This window comes from Rhipicephalus sanguineus, chromosome 1, assembly GCF_013339695.2.
Source record: "Rhipicephalus sanguineus isolate Rsan-2018 chromosome 1, BIME_Rsan_1.4, whole genome shotgun sequence".
Classification (NCBI taxonomy): Eukaryota; Metazoa; Arthropoda; class Arachnida; order Ixodida; family Ixodidae; genus Rhipicephalus; species Rhipicephalus sanguineus.
Genome location: NC_051176.1, coordinates 31,326,005 through 31,349,401, shown reverse-complemented (window position 1 = coordinate 31,349,401; position 23,397 = coordinate 31,326,005). Strand labels below are relative to the sequence as shown.

Here is a 23,397-nt window from a genome sequence, read left to right as displayed (position 1 = left end):
GAAAATTCCAGCAATTGCTTGCCTCCTTCAACCATGGCCACTGCAGCTCCATCGCACCTGACACTGCAGAATCCTATGATTCCTGAGTGCTTTCATGGTGAAGCCTATGAAGACGCCCAAGACTGGCTGGACCAGTTTGAGCGTTGTGCGAAATACAACCAATGGGCCACCCCAGAAGCCAAGCTTTCGAATGTCTACTTCTACCTGAAGGACAACGCTCAGACGTGGTACATCAACCGGGAAAGAAGCTTGGCTACTTGGGACGACTTCCGCGCCCAGCTGCTTGACACTTTTACCAGTGTCGACAGAAGGGAGAGTGCACAACGTCTCCTGGAAACCCGCATCCAAAAACCAAACGAGAGCGTGGCTATGTTCGCCGAAGACATGGCCCGTCTTTTCCGTAGGGCAGACCCCGAGATGCCGGAAGAGAGGAAGTTACGGTATCTCATGCGAGGAATGAAGGAGCAACTGTTTGCTGGGCTTGTGAGAAATCCACCAACAACAGTAGCAGAATTCACCAAAGAAGCCACATCGATCGAACGGGCTCTACAGCAACGGTACCGCCTGCATGACAACATGATCAACTCTGTAGCTAGTACTTCTGTTATGACTGTGAGCAACGAGAAGCCTCTACGTGAAGTCATCCGGGAGGTTCTGCGAGAGGAACTTCGGCAGCTTGGTTTAATTCCACCAGAACCGGCGCCGGCATTGTCTTTTGTCGCTGATGTTGTCCGGGATGAGGTCCGTCAGGCTCTTTCATCGCCCGGCTATTGTGATGTGCCGCGGCATCTTACTTACGCTGATGCTGTCCGACGCCCAGTCATCGCACCTTCGACGCCGCCGGCTCCAATGCCTAGACCACCACCCTCGCACAGCCGATCTCATCGCCGGCAACTCTCCCAACCTCGCCGATCTCGCCGCCACGAAGAATGCCGTATGGCCGACATCCAAACACCGCAACGTGGTTCAATGGAGAATCCTCACTGAACTACCAGCGTCGCAAAACCGATTTGTGGCGTACCGCTGACCGTTGACCGGTGTGCTTCCACTGCGGCGAAGCAGGGCACGTCTATCGAGTTTGCCGTTATCGCGACGCTCAATACTCGAGATTTCCTCCCCACCCTGATTACGCGACGCATGACGGTCGACGCACGTACAACGACGCTCCGATCACGTTCTCCATCTCCTGCGCGGTACAGTTCACCGAATCGTCGCAGTTTTGCGGACGTCACTAGGGGCAGGTCCCCTAGCCCGCGACGGGGAAACTAGACGCAGCGACCTCCGGGGGTGGGGTTGCCAATCATCGAAATTACGAACAACCCCCATTACAGACGAACGACTCGAAGTCGCCGAAGCCGAAGACGACGAGCACACCGACGAATACGACGAATGCGCCAGCTGCCGATGTAACCGACGTCGTCAGCGCTGACCTCGTCGTCCACATTGACGGCCATCAAGTGACAGCTCTTGTTGACACTGGCTCCCACTTTTCCATAATAAGCCTACAGCTAGCCGACAGACTAAGGAAGGTAAAGATGCCATGGTACGGACCCAATATAAGAACTGCCGGAGGTCAGTTAATGACACCTGTTGGAAAGTGCACGGCCCGACTATTAATCGCTGGTTCCACCTTCGTCGCCACCCTCGTCATCCTTCATGAGTGCTGTAAACAGCTCATATTGGGAATGGATTTCTTGCGCGAATACGGGGCTGTGATTAACATCCGCGACAGGAGCGTAACGTTCGCTACAACCTGGGGCACTGCTAATGATGAGGACAACCAACGACCTCGATTACGTATCGCCGGCGACGACGTCATACTGCTGCCGCGGAGTTGCTGCCTCGTACCCGTGCACTGCGAGAGCTTGCAGAGCGGCACTGGCATCGCAGAACACATCAATGAGCTAGCATTCACTTGCGGCATTTCTATTGCCAGGGCTGTCATCAATGTGATCGATGGACGCGCTGACCTCTTGTTGACGAATTTCAGCAAGGAACGCCGACACATTGTTAGAGGCACTGCCATTGCCTATTTCGACGAACTCGCGCAAATTGAAGATTGCCATCTAGTGGAGGAGGTGGCAGCGTCTCCTATCACTACACCGACACCTGTTGACGTTAGTCCGACGTTATCGACCGTCGAGCGAGACCGCCTTCTTGCGCTAATCCACAAGTTCCACGGCTGCTTCTCATCAACTTCAAGAGTTGGTCAAACGCCGCTCACAAAGCACCGCATCATCACAGATTCTGACGCCAGACCCATCAGGCAAAATCCTTATCGTGTTGCCCCAAAGGAGCGTGATGCAATTCAAAAGCAGGTGAAAACGATGCTGGAAGATGGAGTTATTCGGCCATCTAACAGTCCTTGGGCATCGCATGTAGTACTCGTAAAAAAAGGACGACGGCAGCTTGCGTTTCTGCGTCGACTACCGGAAGCTCAACCAGATCACAAAGAAGGATGTGTATCCGCTGCCGCGTATTGACGATTCCCTGGATAGACTACGAAACGCACGCTACTTTTCGTCAATGGACTTGAAAAGCGGCTACTGGCAGATTGAAGTGGATGAGAGAGACCGTGAGAAGACCGCTTTTGTCACGCCTGACGGACTTTATGAATTTCAGGTTCTCCCTTTCGGTTTGTGTTCGGCGCCAGCAACGTTTCAGCGTCTAATGGACACTGTACTATCAGGACTTAAGTGGCAAACCTGCCTGGTGTACCTCGATGACGTGATTGTCTTTTCTGCTACGTTCGATGAACACTTAAGAAGACTGGAAGCAGTTTTCGAAGCAATACGCGTAGCCGGTCTTACATTGAAACCTGAAAAATGCCACTTTGGCTTTCACGAACTTCAATTCCTCGGACACGTCGTCAGCAGCCAGGGGATCCGACCCGATCCGGATAAGATTGCTGCCGTGGCGAATTTTCCTACCCCATCAGACAAAAAATCAGTGCGACGTTTTTTGGGACTATGTGCCTACTATCGGCGGTTTATTGCCAATTTTTCGCGCATCATATGGCCATTGACACAGCTCACCAGGGAAGACGTCCCCTTCGCATGGGGCGAAGACCAGCAGCGGGCATTTCACGAGCTTCGTCAACGCATGCAAACGCCTCCCGTGCTCGCCCACTTCGATGAAAATGCGCCGACGTTATTGCACACCGACGCTAGTAACGTGGGTCTTGGAGCAGTGCTCGTACAATGGCAGGACAACAGTGAAAAGGTGATCGCCTATGCCAGTAGGACGCTGTCCCGAGCAGAAGCCAACTACGCTACGACCGAGAAAGAATGCCTCGCCATGGTATGGGCAGTTCTGAAATTCCGTCCGTATTTGTACGGTCGCTCGTTCACCGTTCTCAGCGATCACCATTCAATCTGTTGGTTAATTAATCTGAAAGATCCATCCGGCCGTCTCGCACGATGGAGTCTTCGGCTCCAAGAATTCGACTTCACTGTTGCTTACAAATCAGGAAAACGACACGCCGATGCCGACTGTCTTTCTCGGTCTCCTGTTGAGACAGCAGCCCAAGACGACGACACGGCCTTTTTGGGCGTCGTTGACACTGCCGCTTTTTCACAACAGCAGCGGGACGATCCTGAACTGCTACCGCTTATTCATTACCTGGAAGGACGAACCAGTAGCGTGCCGAAATTATTCGCAAGGAGGCTGACGTACTGCTTGCGCAATGACGTACTTTATAAGAAGAACTTCTCACCTACTGGCAGCAGCTACTTACTCGTCGTTCCCTCGTTGCTTCGACGTGAGGTCCTACACGCCTGCCACAACGAACCGACCGCTGGTCACTTGGGCTACACGCGGACATTGGCGAGGATTGGGCAATACTATTACTGGCCGAGACTTGCTGCGGCCGTAAAAACTTACGTGCAGACATGTCTCGATTGCCAGCGTCGCAAACCGCCATCCGTCAAGCCAGCCGGTCTGTTGCAGCCTGTCCAAGTGCCGACAACACCATTTGCACAAATCGGCATGGATTTTCTGGGCCCCTTCCCAACGTCTGCTACCGGAAATAGGTGGATAATCGTCGCCACAGATTACCTCACCCGATACGCCGAGACGGGCGCTTTGCGACGGGCAACAGCACATGAAGCGGCATGATTTTTTATCGAAGCCATCGTTTTAAGGCACGGTGCTCCTGCAGTAGTTATCACCGACAGAGGTACTGCGTTCATGGCCGAGCTTTTGGACACCGTTTTTCGACTAAGTGGTACCGCTCACAGGAAAACAACGGCGTATCATCCCTAGACCAACGGGTTGACTGAACGTCTCAATAGGACCCTGGCTGACATGATAAGCATGTACGTAGATGTAGAGCACAAGAACTGGGACGACATTCTACTCTACGTCACGTTCGCGTACAACACGGCACGTCAGGAGACCACTCGGAAGACACCCTTCAGTCTCGTTTACGGCCGTGAAGTTACGACATTAGACGCAATGCTCCCTCACGAAAATGATGGCAATGAGATGGACGCTGAAGAGTTTACACAGCGAGCAGAAGAAGCTAGACAACTTGCCCGGTTGCGAATCAACCAACAGCAAGGCTATGACGCCAGACAGTACAATCTCCGACACAGACCAGTCACATACAACGTGGGCGACAAAGCGTGGGTCTGGACACCTATTCGTCGGCGTGGGCTCTCCGAAAAGCTATTGCGAAGATACTTCGGACCTTACACAGTTATCCGACGCATCAGTCAGGTCAACTACGAGGTTGTTCCGGACGGCTCTCAGAGCTCAAAGCGCCGAAAACATTCGCCAGAAATTGTTCACGTGCTTCGGATGAAGCCATACTTGCAGTGACTAACTGCGCAGTTTCTTTTTTTTTTTTTACCTTGCTTTCTGAACGTTGAACATCGGGGCGATGTTTATTTTTAAAGGGGGAATAATGCCGCGCGTATGTGCCAGTCGCGACGGCAACGAAGCAGCGCGAGTGTTTTTGGCCCATCGCGGGGACGAAGAAGACGTGGCAGTTTCTCTGAATGATAAAGCGTGTTTGCCTATCGTTCTCCGTGTCCTCGTCGATCCCACGTCGTTACAATATGGAATGCTTCGATTAGTTCACGGGTGGTTTTATCACGATGCCACCCGAATTCATCATGACCCGTATCACCACCCGTTTTATCACGAACCACCCGTTTATCACGAGCGGTTTAATCACGATGGAGGTGGACCGCCCGCGGTTTATCGCAGAAGCTGTGGACATGGTCGCAAGATCACAGGGTAACCAAAAATGTACCCTTAATGTCAAAGACCTAGTCAATTATGCCGTGAACAATGAATTACACTTGATGACTTCGGACAAAGAAGGCTTCTTCATTGTCGCCCCGGAGATTGCCTTCTCACAAAAAGCGTTGGAAGCCATCACGAAGAACTTCGATCAAGTGGACGTCAAGCCTCAAAAAGTAAAAAAGCGAGCACTGGCCCTGTTGCACGAGCACAACTTGCAAAAACTTGCAACAGCTGTAAAAAAGTCTGAAAATCTTAATTTGCAGATTTTCTTCGTGGCAAAAACACATGAGCCCGCGATTTCTTTCTGTACAATTGTGACAGAAAGGAGCACCTGGCAGCGAGAGGTCTTGAACTTTCTGCAAACGCATCTACATGGTCTGTTGGTGTGTGACCCGTTTAGCATCCCGAACTCTGATGAACTCGTAAGTTACTTTAAACTGTCTAATCCAGGCGCTTTCCGGTTCTTCAGCATTGATGTAGAAGACCTGTACTATTCAATGCCTTTCGATGACCTTTTGAAAAGTGTTAGGTTATGCATAACTGAAGATAATGACGAGGCCAAGTTCCGCAACTCCTGTGGTTTGTCGGTCAGCACCTTTGTGGAATTTTTGTCAGTTTACTAAAAATCCACATTTGTGGAATGGAAAGGAAAATTCTACCTACAAAAAACAGGAGTGTGTATTGGCTCTAAAGATGCCCCCATCTTTAGCTGCATATTTCTTGCTAGGATTGACAGACAGATTAATGAAAATTTAGGAGCTTTGGCAACAAAGATAGTTAGGTTTGTAGACGATTTCCTCGTGGTCGTGAGGCCTGGTTCTTTGGAACGCAATGTTTCCGATGCTTTGAGACTGTTTAAGGAGTACGGCCACGGGCTAAAATTTTCAGTAGAGCTATCAAAAGAAAAAGAACTACAGTTTTTAGATTTAAGGCTAATCGCTGAAGATAACCATGTGTGCTGGTCGTACTTTCCAGGCTCGAAGAAGCCAATACTAAACTTTAATTCTGGACACTCAAAGGTTGTGAAAATTGGGATTGCAGTGTCATGTTTACGTGCAGCGTTATCTAAATCGTGCCCAGACAAGTTACCTTCCAGTTTCAGCAATCAACTACAAAGGTTAAATGGTGCGGGTTTTCCTCAGACGGTCATGCGCAAGGTAGCCCAGAAGTTACTAAAAAGCGTGAAATCTTATTGGAGACCACAAGAAAAAGTAAATGAAAACGTGCACACATCAAAACCCGCTGCTATTCCTTACATACATAAAATGTCCCATGGGCTAATAAATGTGGACAATCGTTTCGATGTCAAGGTGGTTTCTTCGGCTCCAATTAAACTTAACAATGTATGTAGCAAAATAGACAGAAAGATAGCAGCCAAAGCCAAGTGCCTAGAAAATAAGAGGTGCCATGTCAGACACAGCTCGCCTTTTGTTGAATGTGCAACCTGCGTCGTGTACATGTTCCCGTTATCATGTGGCCGTGTATACGTGGGCCAGACTGGCCGGTGCTTAAATATTCGTTTACCGGAGCACAAAAGAGCGGTGGCGTCAAAGGAAGGTGCCCATTTGGCACAGCACTGCACCACGTGTGGCTGTTCACCCTTTTTCGTTGACGCAACTGTTCTATCTAGGCATCGTGATAAAACCACCCGTGAACTAATCGAAGCATTCCATATCAAGAGATGCGGGGATCGAAGTCTCAGCCACCCGTGTATTGCCCTCATAGAGAAAGAGTACTCCTATTTAATTAACATGCTGCGCTAACTTTTTGATTCTCACCACAACACTTTTTCTTTTTCTCCCCCCCCCCTCTTTTTTGTCGTGACCCATGTGCTCTCACAAATCAGATGTGGAAAGTCATTCTATTTCTTTATGCGAGAGAACCTGCACCACGTGCCCAACTTGTAAGCTTTATATGTGTTGCCTCTTCAATAAACTTCCAGTTGCGAGTGTGCGCCTGTGTTGTCAGTCTCCTCTTTATGTTACTGTTTTATGTTGCGCCTCTCCTTCTTTACTTTCAAGATGGGGTTCTTTAACGTGCACCTAAATCTAAGTACGCTGGTGTTACTGCATTTCGCTCCCATCAAAATGCAGCTGCCCTATGCGAGAATCGAACCCATGACCTCTATCCTAGCAGCGCAACACTTCAGCCTGCTAAGCCATCATGGCGTGTTGCATGCAAGGCCAATATAAACGCTCAGTGCAAACATGCAGCTTAATTCTGTTTACACTGAGCTGCGATGGGAGATGTACCACCATCAGCCGAATAAAACACTTGCAGTACTCACAGTACGGTATTTGAACTGTGGTGTATTAAGCTAACATGCTCCGCTGTTGTTACTTACAAATGGTTTACTCGGAAAGCCAGCACGCAATCTCGAAATGTACAGTGTCTGTCTATTTGTTGTAGCTGCACTTCACTAACGCACTTCCCTTTGAAATGAGCATGGCCATCGCATTTCTCCCCGTTAATAGTTGGTAATACTGTGTGCGACAAAAATTGCTTCAAGGTGACAAGACCGTGAAAGCATCGCCTAGTTCGGCGAACTGCTATAATCCACTCTTGACGCCTCTGCTCCTTTGCACTGCTTCCATTGGAAACGGTATAACTTGACGGGCAGTTTTCGGCTCTACGGTATTTTTAAACCTTTGTGACAGTTCACAATGCAGCAGGAATGCGTGCCTGCTTTCCAAGACGACGAAGGGGAGCGAGAGAAAAACATAGAGAACCCCGCTTGCTGCACATGCAATGGGAAAACCAAGCAAGTGCGACCCATCCGAGCTACCGGAGATTCCCCCTCTCTTCACTCGATTTGCAGCCGACAAGTGAACAACACTTCCTCCACGTGTTGCTAATGTCGAAGGCTAAGTGCGTGCAGGTGCTATGCAGTGCGAGGAATATACGTGCGACAACCCAACAACTGCGTGGCCAAAACCGCATCACCGCAGGGCCAAGAAACAAGGCACAGTTTCGTAACGGTGGGTGGAAACAGCAACTGACGTTAACTTGTTGAGACCTGGTTTAGACCAATCTATGAGCTCAGTGGTACAAGTTGCCCGTGGACAAGTTTGCGTCACTGCGTGTACGAGAGGGATCGGTCAGGCGAAGGAAAGAGGCACGGGAATTGTTTTTCGAAATGGAGGGCCTGTGCAGTGCTGTAATATCTAGAAAATGTGATCGCTGCGGTCTATTGTACGAATTGGCGAGCTTGTTTGGGGGGTGTAAAAAAGAAGTCGGAGCCTGTTTACTGGCCCTTAAATATGATACTAAATCTTAAGTATTTGAGTGTTTAATAGTACTGTATTAACAACAACAACAACAACATAGTTTATGAAGCATATCATAAGAGACAGTTGGTCAAAAACGGCAAGGAAGCAGTTTATTTTTCTCATACCAGACCACTTTCTGTAGTAAATGCTTACTTCCACAAAAGAAAAGGGGGGGGGGAGCAGGAGTGTCAGAGTAGCCTTTGCATAAGACCCCCACCCACCTTCCCCCCTAAAAATCCAACACCCAACAGGCTACTAAGCAGCTACTAAACTATATCACAGTTGGATAGCTTCGTGATTGAGAGTTAAAGCCTCAGTGCCAGACTTCAGCAGCAGCAGCAATGAACTCCAAGAACATGAACTGGAAGGTTGCATCATTTAACAATAAACCAGGCCATTGCAGTCATCAAGACAATAAAGGGATGTGTTATTCAAGATATCTTCTTGTTAAGGGGGGAAACTGCTCTTAAAAATTTTTCTTTATTTCTTGACCGATTTTGATGAAACTTGGCGACTTTATGTATACTTGTGTGCTGATTTCAAATATGCAATTACTTTTCTAGTATATTGTTCAGTTTTTAAAATACAAAATATTTCATGTGCCTTTTGGGGAGCAAGGTTATTTCTAAACCGACTGTGTTACAATGTAAATCAGCACATCACGATAATCTGCAATCGGAACTGTGTGCAGTGCAACAAAAATGGATGTTCTAAACCCATTTGAACAAAAGTTATGGTATGTTAAACATTCGCGAGTGAGTCAATTTGAAGCTAGAATTTCACTCGTGAATGTTCAATGTACCATAACTTTTGTTCTAATGAGTTTAGAACATCCATTTTTATTGCACTACACGCAGTTCCGATTGCAGATTATCGTGATATGCTGATTTACTTTGCAACTAACTCAGTTTAGAAGAAACCTTGCTGCCCAAAAGGCATATGAAATATTTTGTATTTGAAAAACTACACATCATACTAGAAAAATATAATTGCGTATTTGAAATCAGCACACAAATATACTAAACTCGGGAGGTTTCATCAAAATCGATCAAGAAATAAACTTTTTTTAATGCGCCATGTCCCCCCTCTTGTTAAAATAGAAAGCCCCTGAAGCAGCCATTAGTGACGCCATAAGAGCACAAAGAATAAATGCCAATATTCAAGGTGTCAGTAGTACATCTAACATATCTATTCACCTCATACAAATGCACGTGGATTGCCAAGTAGATTGCAGTTGCAACACAATCGCGATCTACTTTGACGTGGGTACTCTATGAGGTGCCCACTGGTGCCTCATCTTCAGCATTCAGCTCCATGTCTGCATGCATAGCAGGGCAGAACAAGCACAACACTGTCTCCATCAGCAAATTCTTATAGCCAAAGTTCAAACTTGGCATCTTCGACATCAACTTGGAGTACAGTGCTCCACGAGTGAAATCGAAACCTGATACTCTGCCTGCATGCAGCCAATGCTTTTGGCCCCACCGCTGAGCGCTGTGGTTATAGCTGTGGGGCCACATACAACACAATGACTCACAAAGGCCCTTGCTTTCGTCATACAGAAAAGCGCACTACTTTAATGCCCCAAGCACCCATCAGTGACAACAAGTGCTACCCACCATGCAGTTCGAGTAATGAGTTTCTTTCAATCAGTGACCATGCAGTGTTTAGCAGTGCATGGCAGTATTTACACATCTCTCATATGCCCTCAAAACCACCATGACCCAATTTACGAGTTCATAGTAGAAAACGATGCACACATAAGCCTTATGTATACTCGATTTTATCACAAAAGATATGCAGTAGCATGCTTCAGTTTCTGGAAATTGGATATAAAACCTGAATACTTTACCTTCACACAATGCAGACTTGTTTACATTTAAATGTCCATCTTCATCAATCTCAGATTGCTGTGAGGAGGGTTTCCAGCAAAATGCCCTGACAAGGACACGGGAAGAAAGATGACACAGTGCCAGCGGTTTGTCGTCTTTCTTCCTGTGTCCTTGTCAGTACATTTTGCTGCAAACCCTCCTCACTATGCGCAACCAACTAGCTCAGGCAAGCACTATTCTCAGATTACTCTTTATCACTGTCCACGGACAACAACATGTTCGTCCTCGTTGCAGTGCACTGCATTTGATATTCCACATTTTGTAAACCACTCCACTACAAGTGCATACATGATGGTGGCACACATCTAGACTAAGCATGTTACCAAATCATCATGCGATGCATGCAAGTCTCCAGAGTGTTGAATGTAACGCGACTCTATTGCCTCTAGCTTAGCATTAAAACTAAGCTATCTTTTGCATATGCTTTCCCGGTTAAACCCTAAAAGCAACTCATTGCCACCTACCTACATAAAAACTTGGTTCTTCCACTGTCTAGTGATGACGACTACGATGATGCTGGCTCTGGCTGTTGCTAATGGTGTGAACACAGTTTCATATCCAATTGTAAGGAAGAGGCAATTTTTTAACCAATTTGTTTTTTTAACCAATTTTTTAACCAAAGGTGCAGATAACAAAGAGATAAATGTGCAGCCCTTACACGAGTATACTATACACACCATGGCACTACGCACTATATGAGTATAATACAGTAGAACCCCGCTGATACGTTTTTGAAGGGACCGTAGGAAATAAACGTAAGAGACGGGAAACGTAAGAGCCGAAAAACAGAAAAAACGGCAAAATATTTAGTGGTACAGAATTTTATTTCAATTCTTACGAGCAGCACGAAAATTGGCGCGCTCAGCCGCGATCTAGTCGATGGATAGAAACGCGGAGCTTAGGGCGGCCTCATCCACAGAAATGTAATCAACGTATGTGATTTTTTTAACACCAACAGCTGTAGGCATGAAAGAACTAAGCACACGCAATCACGACCGGCGCGGCGAGTCCGACCGCGAACCGCACGCACGACCGTGCGAGCTCCAACCAGCTCGAACTCCTCCCGCACTCCGACAAATAACGATGATGATGAGTCTACGCCAACGCGATGGCAGAAGTCAATGCCAATCTCGAAGGCCTTGCTTTTGCAAGCAATTACGTCATACACGCCATGTTTGTGCAATACAAATCTCAAAGGCTATGCTTTTGTCAATAGTAAATGTCAATCTCGAAGGCCTTGCTTTTGCGAGCAGTTACGTCATAGACGCCATCTTTGCAATGTGAATCTCGAAGGCCATGCTTTTGTTTGCATCAATTGAAAGATTCTGTTGCTTGCGCCTCTCATGCGGCTAATATTACGGTCAAACGAGGCCAAGCTGCGTGAAAATGCACCATGGCCGCTCTCTTTGGTAGTCACTCGGTCGGCTCCGAGCGCACTTCGCGACGTATCATACGGGAACGGTCCGACAGTTACGACGTAACAGCGGGGTTCCCAATACATTGTATCCTATGGGAGCTATGCCGGGACCGGCGGAAAACGACGTAACAGCCGGGAAAAGGAAGCAGTGAGGAACGTAACAGCGGGGTTCTACTGTATACAGTAATTAAGATAACACACAGCTCCTATGAGGAATCAAACCTGTGCCAGCAGCAGGTAAGCAAGTGCCTATCCTCGGTTCTATGCCAACGGTTGCGAAAGGGGTGCACATCAAGTTTAACAGTAGTGTGAAAGAGTAATGCCACCAGAGTACTGTCACAATATTGAAGCATGTGCATGAAGTGCATGTGGAGGATCCAAAGTTCAAAGACAGACGCGAATAAAGCAATGAAGCAGAACAGCCACAATACTTTCAACCAGCTGCAATGGAAGTTGAATAAGGTATTTGTGGTGTGCTGTCCGAATGTGCTGTACCACATAATTCAGACAATCACTATATTTGGTTCTGCCAAAATTTTTCTTTTACTCATTCTACAAATGCAATTGTGGTTATGGGTGTTCTGCATTAGACAATTTACTGATGTTATGTGCAGTATAACTGATAACACTGCAAGCATTAGGTATGCAAGCATCGTCAGTTTGACGACATCGTTCTGCTGGGAAGCGAGGACACATTGTTTTGAGTTTCAATTTTCAGCAGATTTCGATGTGGCACACACTGGCAAAATACCTTGCACACACGACTGCCATTGCAGAATCTACGCACCGTGCTAGTTCATCTTCAATGTCTAAATCAGTAAGAGGCCCTTTGAGGGGCGTGCAAGGGGCCTGCAAGAAAGCAAACGTGTCCCTTGTGTGCACACGTATCTAAGCAGCACATGCTTACCAAGCCCCACACAAAACACACAGCGGCACTAACCTTGTCCAAGTGTTTGTGGAATCTGTGCGCTGTGTCTAGCCGCTGCCGCCTCTGCATGTCGAGCAACACTCGCAGGGTCTCCCTTGCTTGGTGAGGCCTGTACTCATTGATCAGGTGGTGCATGTGGATGAAAAGCAAGCTCATGTCCTCTTTCTTCTCAATCCGCTTGGAAGTGTCAGGACACCGGATCAAGATGTCAACCATGTCAAGGAAATTGACAAGCAGGGAGTGATTAAGCTTCTTCAGCTCCTTCTTGTGCTCGTAGTTTTGTGGGTATAGCCGCCGTATGCCTTGGCTTTCCAACGGGCGGATGACCGGTTCATCTCCATGGAATGGAGCACCAAACATGGAGTAACCTGCAGAAGGTGCCAGCACAAGATAGTTGGCACAATTACAAAGAAAGCAGGGGGAGGGGGTGCACAAATCAGTTTATCTTCAATGCCTAAACCAGTAAGGGGACCTCTGAGGGGCCTGCAAGAAAGCAAATGTGTCCCTTGTGTGCATCTAAGCAGCACATTACAAAGCAGCCCTGAGGCGACGTTTTCTGTGAAGCTTGGAGTAGCCACAGCTAAAGTCCCTAGATTTTTCCCTGTTCTTCTTAAGTAGCGAAAACCATTGATGCGCCGTCGGCGAATGTGATTGGGTGCTGCTCGTTTCCGGTTAAAAACGGCTTCCGGTAGCCACGTTCTTCCTAACGCTGGTTCGCCCGTTTGCCTCGTGCAGTATAGTCGGTAGAGTCGCGGACCTCGCTGGCGCATACACGCTGCAGCGCGGTGATTGCGCATGCTTTTTCCCGCTGTCTTCTGCCCGTGCAAAGGATTTGCTGCGGTCGACACGAGCATTCTCGTAAATGCCTGCTTGTTGCGCCTACGGGTGCTCCATCCAGTCAGAAAAAGGGTTGGCGCTCTTTTCTGTGCCTCTTGGAAAGCACGACAGGACAAGGCGCAAAGCGTGGCTGCACAGAATAGGGCGGAAGAACTTCAAGCCTATGAAGTCCAGCAAGCTGTGCGAGGTAAGTTACCTGTTTTCCGGTCCACAGAACCGTTGAAAGACAAACATATCACTTTTCTTCTAAACCAGGTGAGACAGCGTTCTGTTTCGGCCGTTCGCACTCCCATGTAAGCGCCTCAGTTTTGACACATTTAAGATCATTGATTATGCATATCTATTGCGACCGCTTTTTAGAAAGTATTAGCGCGAAGCATATTTTCCACCTTCAGCACACAGATGCCTATATCCCTTTCAGGCGCAACGTCCACATATGTGGACGCAACTTGTTTTTGCCAGTTTTTTGGACTAGCCGGAAAGAAAGGGCAAGATACATTGCGCATAGCATCAATTGAGCCTTCTGCATGGTCAACGTGCCTTGACTTAACCTCAATGTGCTAAGTATGACCATAACCGATCACTTTGGTGAAGGCACTACGATGTTAGACGGGTTGTTCGACGTGCCGCATTCCAGGACCAACGTCATAAGTATTATTTTTTTCTGCACGAAATGGACGCAACCAAAAACAAATTGCGCATGCATTTTAAGCCAACAATTTCCTTATTCTTGTATAAAAATGGAACATTACTGACTGCTGAGTAAATAAATATTCAATTATTCTCTAATTAAGATTAATTAGCAAAACTCGCAAACAACAGCATATTACTTTATTTTCTTTCTTGGAATGTAATATTGAGTGCCTTAGAATTACGTTGTGCGAATTTGAAACATTTGCAGACAGTGCATCATAATTCGCGCCTGAAGGGGATATTCCGCTAAGGCTCGTGCTAGATTCAGGCCACTGTGGCAGACTGCCGGTAGAAGCTCATTGGGATTAATAAAAAAAAAAACTTTGTGCTCTGCTTTATCCGCACACGTCAAAGGATACCATGTGGCCGAAATTAATACAGTGTTCACCTCTATCCATTACGGCATAATTAATAGCGCGACTGTCGCTTCGGGCGATGTGCATTTCATAGCTAGCACCGTGGTCTATCCTTTGCGGTGCCTTCACAGCTCGCCTTGCAGGAAAGAAGATCTAGTGGCATTAGGCTTTGTCTTACACATTAGTGGTATTAAAGAATTGCCTCGTGTATTGGAGTCATTTGCGTTTCTGAAACAATACAGCGTGTACCTTCCATCGCAGAATTGCAAGGATCTGCTTTCATGACACAAGCAAAATCGATGTGAAAGCTATTCTCCAATAACTCACAGTGAAAGTAACCCTACGAACTTCATGTGTAAGTGTATCTGCAGCTTCTAAATGTACATAATATTTTTTATATATTGCTAACCACAAGCAGACAAAAATAACTGGCTCTCGGAAGATGGGAGCTGCTGTTACCCCGGCCTCACTTAAACGAATGCGCAGTATTTTATAACGATGTACTGTAGAGTTAGTAAACTTCCATGGCTACCGCAAACTAAAGTCCCCGCGAACAATCAACAAGGCGACTTTTACCTGCTCCTGATTATAACCTCAAAGTTTTAACAGTAAATACATAAGACTCGCTATTTAAGTAGGTGTTAGTAATGTGTTTGTGTGCTTGCTTTCAAAGCTTTGGACTAAATATGAACTCCGAGGATGGGTTTCGCGGACTCCCCAAAAATGGCTTCGCGGTGCCCAATTTGAGAACCACTGATCCTGATTTAGAAAGCTTCCATATTCGCGTGATGGCTGAAAGCATCCTAAATACGCGCAGATAGCTGATCACGTTGTTTTACGACGATCTTTTCAGCCGCTGTGAGCCGTAGGGTAAGAAAAGTAAGTAAACGGTGTTCACGTCTTCGCTGTGAAGAGCATGCATTTAAAGGTGCTAATATTTTTGTGCATAAATTGCGTGCGAAGACTCGGGTCTTATAAAACGTGCTAGTGCAATACATGCGTTGCTCTAATATTCGAGGTGGCGGAACGCACGTTTCTGCCATATGCAGAACACAGGGTGGCACATGGCCAATATATTGTAAATACATCGGTCAGAAATCGCCACCTTTTACAGTTCGGAGCGATACAACCTAGCAGGTGTCGCCAAAAAAAAAGTTGCGGACGGTCTTGGTTAACGCTGACAAGTTGCGCGTTGAGCCCCAACAGTGCAGTATTAAGCCCCTTTGGGATCGTATTTGATTGTCTGCACTTATGCGGCCGTTAACAGTCGTGAATGGCTAACGCTGTTGGCACTCAGTGGCCGTTAGCGGTCCGGCACTCTTTACGCGGTTTCTCCGTCCTCGGAGTTTAGGAAGAACATGGCGGCCGATGCCGACTGCGTGTGAGAGGGGGTTGAGAGAGGAGGCAGTTGTCGCTACTTAAGAAAAGCAGGGAAAAATCTAGGGACTTTAGCCACAGCATTAGACGTGCTGAAACGTTTTCACTCCGATCATTTGTAAAGTAGCAGGTTGAGAAGTGCCGGAGGAAGCAGTGAAATCACAAGATTGGTGCTCTGTAACAGTGTTTACGCCTAACGTGCAAGTGACGTGATGTACGCTTTACTGACTTGTATTTATATCAAGCAACGCCGTGTTCTCAAGGCATACCAATCCCACGTACGCCCGTCAGAGGGCCGACGCAGTTATTTGTCCACTACGCAATACGATCCCGGCAGGAGAGAGCTTTAGTTTGTCTGTAGACTTCCTAACGTTAGTGGATACCTGGTTACCGGAGCTGTAGCAGCAGCCGTGAAGCCCTTAGCGACATCTTGTGGCGTTTTGTCCAACTACAATAATTTTTTTTTCTGTTTTCTCCGTCGTGCTGCTGTTCTTGTCAAGGAAAAAAAGCAATGAGAATAGACGAATAGAGAAAAAAGAATTCACGCAGCTCCATCTGTACGTATGTACATGAAACAGCCAACGACCGCCATTGTGCATGAGCAGTTCTGTGCGTTTTGCCGGACATGCATACCATCTGCATAACACAAAATGTTCACATCGAAGTGAAATGTCTGTCTCACGTTCATACTTCTTTGCACTCGCACGAGTGCCATGTTTTTGCGTGTTCTTTTTTATTTGTTTTCATGCACAATGGTGGCTAAGACCAGTGTTGCTTGAACACTTCGGGACTTTTTACAGTGTTGCTCACTGCTAATGCTTTACACAGAGTCAGTAAGTGGGTAAGTCGCTGCAATGTTATTTTGTAGCTCTCTGGTTAGGCTATACATCATCAGGTGTCGCTACCAGCGTTGTCCGTCTCGTACACGCCTCCGGTAACCCTGCCAGAACTTGTGACGTATGTTGTTTACAAAATGGCCCCGCTCGATGACAACACTTTTTGCTTCTATTTCCAATTCAACACTTTCACGAACTCAAAAACTCAATTAAAATACTTTTTAGGCTGTATTTGTGGCTGATATTGTACAGATGGCACCTATATGCACCCATTAGTGTGATTCAGTCATAGGTCGGCAAACTCACTCAGACTCGGATCAAGCCGTGAGTCTGAGCGAGTCCGGGTGAGTAATATTTTGGCGAGTTTGAGTCCGAGTGAGTTTGGTTGAGACAAATTTTAGTGAGTCTGAGTCCAAGTAAGTCCGGCTGAGGAAAATTTTGGTGAGTCTGAGTCCGAGTGAGCTCTAAGCACAAAATATATTTCTCGAGTGAGTCTGAGTGAGCTCTCATTGTTTTGCCGACCTATGGTGATAACTACTCAATTTCAGCATTACTATCAGCCTTATGATGGCTCACACTGATACTCACTTCTACTCACAGATACTTTAACGGACTAGTGTTCATACACCCGCTCAATATTCATTGATCAGAGGCCTACCCCCCCCCCCCCCCCAACCCTCCGCAAAATTTTTCAAAAAAAGTTCTTGATAAAAATATCTCGTGTGCGTCATATCACTGAAGAAAAATGTCCTTACTGGACTGCAGTCACTGATAACGCATATGTGAAGGTACGAGATCAAAATGCGTATTGTATAGCACTGATTATGCAAGATATTGGCGTTTAACGCTTTCGTTACCGCACAAAAATGGTTATTTTTCGTATGGCTCGGGGAAAAAGGTTGTTTTGCTGGTTTGAAATGTATGCCAGCATGCTTTGTAGCATACCAAATTATGCATAATGAAATGTTATTTCCAAAACAATATAACTTTAAAGCAACAAAAATATTGTGGAATGTATAAAAATTTGAAAGTGTGTAACATTTTGTTGCTAGCTGATGTACCAAGCAATAAAAAACATTATATATGCAAAAACACTCAGAACAAAGGAAATTCAGAATATACATTTTGAAGATAAATGACCCAGGAATAGTATCAAAAATAATAAATTTTCTACACAATGTTTCTGTTAAAATTAGGTTTGTGCGAATATTCGAGCACTTCGAATATTCGAACGAATATTACAGTACTCGAATTCACTTCGAAACAAATTTAAATTCTAGGAAATTTCGAAGTATTGGAAATAAACAAATAGACATATGTAAACCGCATGTGACCCCCTGTAAAGATGGTTTCACTGCAGTGGAGGTGTGCTATACCGTGAATACAGCTTTCCAGGAGAAATCCGCACTGCCGCGAAGCCCCACTTCCCAAGTTTGAATTAACGAGGTTTTACTGTATGTTCATTTAAAGTCACTGGGACTGTGAAAAATCTAATTAAGCGGGTTTTGATATTAACCAAATATACAAAAAACGGGATGCAAGGAACTTTGAATTACTGGAAGTAATCAGAGGAGGTCGTTTGCTGTTCCTGCTAGTTTGTGGCTACAAGGGTTATGTCTTCCAGCAATACCTGGTCCTAATTTTGCCGCTAAACCAGGGAAATGGCGGGCCTCGCTGATGCCAGTGCAAGAAAAAAAAAAGAAACTGGGAGAAAAAAAAAAATCACAGCATATCCACGGAGTGAATGATGATGAGTGGGCGAAGCTGCGGAGGTTCATCGGTAAACCGTGAATCTTCCGTGAATTCTGCCCAGTACATCATCACCGACGTGAGATAGGGCGCGTTTATACTAAAGGTTCGATGAGTTATGACGACTTGCAGCTCACTTTAATTTTACATGTACGCTGCGAATTTTCATTGTTTAGAAAACCATTGCTTTAGAAAACATCTGGCGTCTTTCGTTAAGCAGCTGGCGTCTTTTCCTTTTGCTTTAGAAACATCTGGCGTTCTTCCGTTTTGCTTTTACAAAACATCTGGCGTCTTTCGTTGGTTTATTTCATCAATAAACGGCGTTTTGAACAAAATTTCTATTGTTTAATCACGCACAGGAGAAATCTCACCAGGCACTACCTTGGAGGTAAAGAATGGCTGCTAATGGGAATGAGAGACAGAAGAAGTCGGCTTTTAGCTACCGCTGCGAATTTTTTATTGTTCAACAACGCACAGGAAAAATCTCCCACCGGCACCACCTTGGAGGTCAAAGCGTAAGACTGGTTACGGACTACGACTACGACTACAAGGGACGAACGGGTGCCGCCTTAAGGAGCTTCGCCCCTAAAAACGGTCTCGTGGTCAACTGAAATGCGCACCTGTGGAAAAGACGTGCTTCGCTGCAACACAGTGGTGACACGCGGGCAGCATGTCACCTGCTTCTCGCAGTGTCAGCGCGAGAAGCAGGCGACATGCTGCCCGCCTTTTGTTTAGTTTTTTTTTATTGCGCTGGCAGCAGCGAGGCTGGGATGCTTCACTTGTCACTCATTAGTATCGCTACATTGCACTGCCTTGTGGCTCCTAAGGGCCATCGTTTCTGCGGATTTGTGGCTAAATCGGGATCGGGGAATGGCACATGGCACCCAAAGTTTTCTAATTAACCGGGCTGGTACTGACAGCCGCTTCAAATTATCTACTCAAATTTACATTGCGAAATACGGGGCTAACGAAATCCTTCTAATTATGCGGGATTTCGAAATAACAGAGTTCGAATGAATGAGGTTTTACTGTATTACCCTTACATCGATGCATCATTTTTTAAAGTTTAAAAGCTTGTTATACCGGCTTATATGCTCTAAGTATAGTAAATTTCAAAACGTAACATATTTTACAGGTTATCACTTGCATTCTACCGAAAGTTAAATCCTGCTATTACTAAAAGTTGCTTCCACTTCCCTTTGAACCAAAAAGAATGACATGTGCATATGCCTCATATGCATATGGTCCGTGGTGTCGCTACACACCAAACGCCCGCTTGTGCAGACACCCCTGCGGGGATTTGTCATAATTACTACACTACAGTTGATTACAAATCATGTCCCCTGTACTCTCCTTGGCTTCACTGTCTGCTGGCTTCATTACTAGGTTGCATCTAACAAAGTAATGAACCCTTGGTCCATTCCCCTTTTTTCGTTCTACCAAAGACATAGCCATTTTAAATATGGCAGAAAGCCAACAGCAGCTGTTCTAGCAGAACAGTCAAGCAGCAAAAGCAATGACAGAATTCAAACAGTGAGCCACACACTTCTTCAAACAAGGATATGTTCTACATCAAAGTGATGTAGGAGCTATATACTACCACCAGAGCCTGTACTTGTGGTTCTGAAGTCCTGGATAGCTCCTTTGGCACACTGACAGCACCGTTCACATTGCTGTTGCACACACAGCTTAAAATCTGCAAATCACATCCAAAACACAGCCGCTTGTTCACTGACCACCTTAATGAGGGAAGGCAGTGAACCGTGTGCTTAGATTATTACAACAGAAGCAAAATGACAATGTCACGTGATGACGTCATCACGTGACATTACGATATATGACGCCATCATGTGATGATTATTTTTTGCATAAATCGATTGACGACACCGACGGTCAATTTTCGTGTTCGATGAAGCATAGATCTAAGGCTTTCGCATTCATATTGCCTACTGAATGTTAACAGCCTGGCCGTTAACGACCTGGCCTTACATACCAAACTGTCCTCCATCATGTCACCTTTGTGCCGTATGCAGAGCAGCTTCGCTTATCATCCACTTCACAGAGTGGAATGGCTCCTGAATTTTTAAAATTTTTATTGCGATAGCAATTACATGGACACTCTCGATGGGTTTTTGCCATTGCAGTTGCCGTAATTTTCCGTATAAAGTCCAAATTGATAACATCACCCCGCGCATTCTACCTGCAGGTAAAAGCTTCAGCCGACAAATGCGGCTGAAGCGGAGATTAAACGAGCCGGCCGTCTCCATCGCACAGAGAGCGCATGAGATAATATCTTCCCGCGTGCAGGCCTGCCGTCGAATGCTCATCAAACAGAGCAAACGCCCCACCCGTCTTTCGTAAGGTGCACGAAGGGATGCCAGGGGAGGGGTGGGGGGGACTGCATCGCTCGATGGGCGCAGTTGCTGGCACGCGCGCGCTATCTTGAGGCATCAGGAGGCGGCTCGTAAACCTGCTGTGCTCTCAATGCTTACTTCGCGTTTAGAGAACTCACAGCATGAAAACCGCTTCGGTTCCTGGAGTGGCCATATCCCCTTAAACCAGTGTTTTGTTGAGTTACATGAGATCAGACCCAAGAGAGTTGGCTGCTAGCCTTACTTCGTATAACAATACAATTTGTTGGTATTGCATTCATTGCTTCGCCCTTAAGCAAAACTAAGTTTTTTTAACCGTCAGCTATTGACCCTGGAAAGCGAGGGGCGCACATCTAACTTGGTGTAGCCACTTCACAGTGGGCAGTCAACGACGAGCCTGCTACTGACAGCTGCACATATTAAAACGCAATTGCAGCTGCTCCGACCAGGAGGCGTGTTTTTACTAATGAGATGACATTTTATTGCTGCAGCAATTATATGGACACTCTCGACAGGCTTTTGCTGTCATGTCCCGCATAAAGTCCATATTGATAGCATCCCCCCGTGCATCGTATGTTCTGCCGCAAGTAAAAGCGCGCGAGCAGGGCCGATGAACAGTGCTGAAGCAGAGAACAAACGAGCTGGCCCATCTCCGTCGCTCGAAGGGCGCGTGCGATAACATTACCCCGCTATGGAGGCCTGCCGTCGAAGCAGAGAGGAAGCGCCCCGCCCGTCTCGAATGTGCATGAAAAGACGCGAGGGGGAGGGGGTATCGCTAGAGCAGCAACTTTGAACTTCGATTTTAAGGGCGCGATCGCTGGCGCGCATGCTATCGGCAGCCATGCGTGAGCGGCTTGTATACCCTTCTACGTGCTGCGCTCTCAACGCGAACAGGCTGCCGAAAGAGTATCTCTTCCTAGAGCAGCCGTATTCTCTCACACCAGCGTTTTGTAGAGTTACGCGAGATTGGATCCTTGCTATGGCATTCATTGCTTCACCCTTGCATTGAAACTGTGACTTTCTTTAAAAAAAGGCAAGCAAAAAATTAGAATCGGAACTATAGCACTCACGAGCTCAAAATGGCAGGGTCTTTTAAGGGGTATTTACCGCCGAGTGATTACAAACCCGAATGTGCTGGTGGAAGGAATTATGAAAAAGTTATTCTGGATGAAGATCCATTGATAAAGTATATCTGAGGAAAAGTGTCAATGAGTTCCCACCGTTCTCGTGCTCTTCCATAGACGCGAAGCACGGAAAATTTGATATTGTTCCATATATCTGTTGCTAGTGGTCCCAGATTTCATTCCACGATGTCCAGAAACAGAAGTGACAGACATTTTAGCGGCACGCGTGTAGTTATTACTTAACATTGCTTTCATTACGTGCCATGTGACGCTTGAAACGAGCTATCAGAGCAGCGTTTCTGGAACAGACGACGTCCGCCGATGAATCGCCGCCACACTTTCACGCTGGTGATTGGCCTAGACGTCCTAAGCCTCTGCGGAGAGCGTCTTTTGCTGTCAAGCTAACTTGCAGAACAGAAGCTGCGTTGGCACTGTGCATGGCATTATGGCTTACTCGGCACGCATGCGCGAGCGCTGTTTATTCAGTGGAATAATTCCTGGTCCGTGGCTGTAACATTGATGGCCCCAAGATCAAGCTGCACATGTTTTGACGTGCCGGCAGTGCGATTGCCGGTGATAGACGCCCCGAAACCCAAGACACTGGTGCAGTTTGGCGCAATTTTCGTCGATATTATCAGGATGGTGCAGTAAATACACTTTGGCGCAGGAGTGGAATCGCTGACATATCCAGTTGAAAGCCAGTAATGTTTGTGTGTGTGCGTGTTCTACTGTGTCCACGTTCAGTTGCGCTATTCAAACTTAGCAAAAAGAAGCTGCTGAAGAAAATTCTTAAAGAAGTAGACACCAAAATCTTGCATGATAATTTGATAGATTCATTTTTTTTTCATGCGGAAGGCCGTTTATTGGGGACCCTTATAACGACCGGCAAGTACACGATAGCATCCCCAGAAGTTTCATGTTGCACAATTTACATGGCGCCCCCATTTGGCAAATTCGAAAATTCCAGCCAAGTGGTGGAAAACTTCCGGGTGACGACACGATTGAGCATCACGTGACGATAACATCACATGGAGTACTGAAGCGGTGATGCTAGCAAACAGATGTGCCGTCTAATGCATTTCACACGTGTGCCTCCACTTTGCGGTGCCAGTCCTACCAAAATACGGAAAAAGAAGAGCTGAATCATTTTTCAAAGGCTTTCAATACATGCCCAGAACAAGAAAATGCTGCCAACTGCCCGACATCATTCATGTGCTGCCATTTAGACTTTCTTTGCGTGCCCAATTCAAGCCCAAATGAAATGTTCCAATCAAAATGAGCCAATTACTGTGTGAGA

At 46.4% G+C, this 23,397-nt stretch overlaps 1 protein-coding gene across 4 annotated transcripts in view; it reads right to left on the bottom strand.

Moving 5' to 3' along the window:
- The window catches only part of LOC119390152 (mediator of RNA polymerase II transcription subunit 7), a 45,432-nt gene that overhangs the window by 3,524 nt on the left and 18,511 nt on the right, over positions 1 to 23,397 (bottom strand). For all 4 annotated transcript variants that reach the window (XM_037657729.2, XM_037657726.2, XM_049413937.1 and 1 more), the window contains one exon: positions 12,769 to 13,124. In XM_037657729.2, coding sequence (XP_037513657.1) covers positions 12,769 to 13,124 — 356 coding nt within the window. The remainder of the gene's footprint in view (positions 1 to 12,768; positions 13,125 to 23,397) is intronic.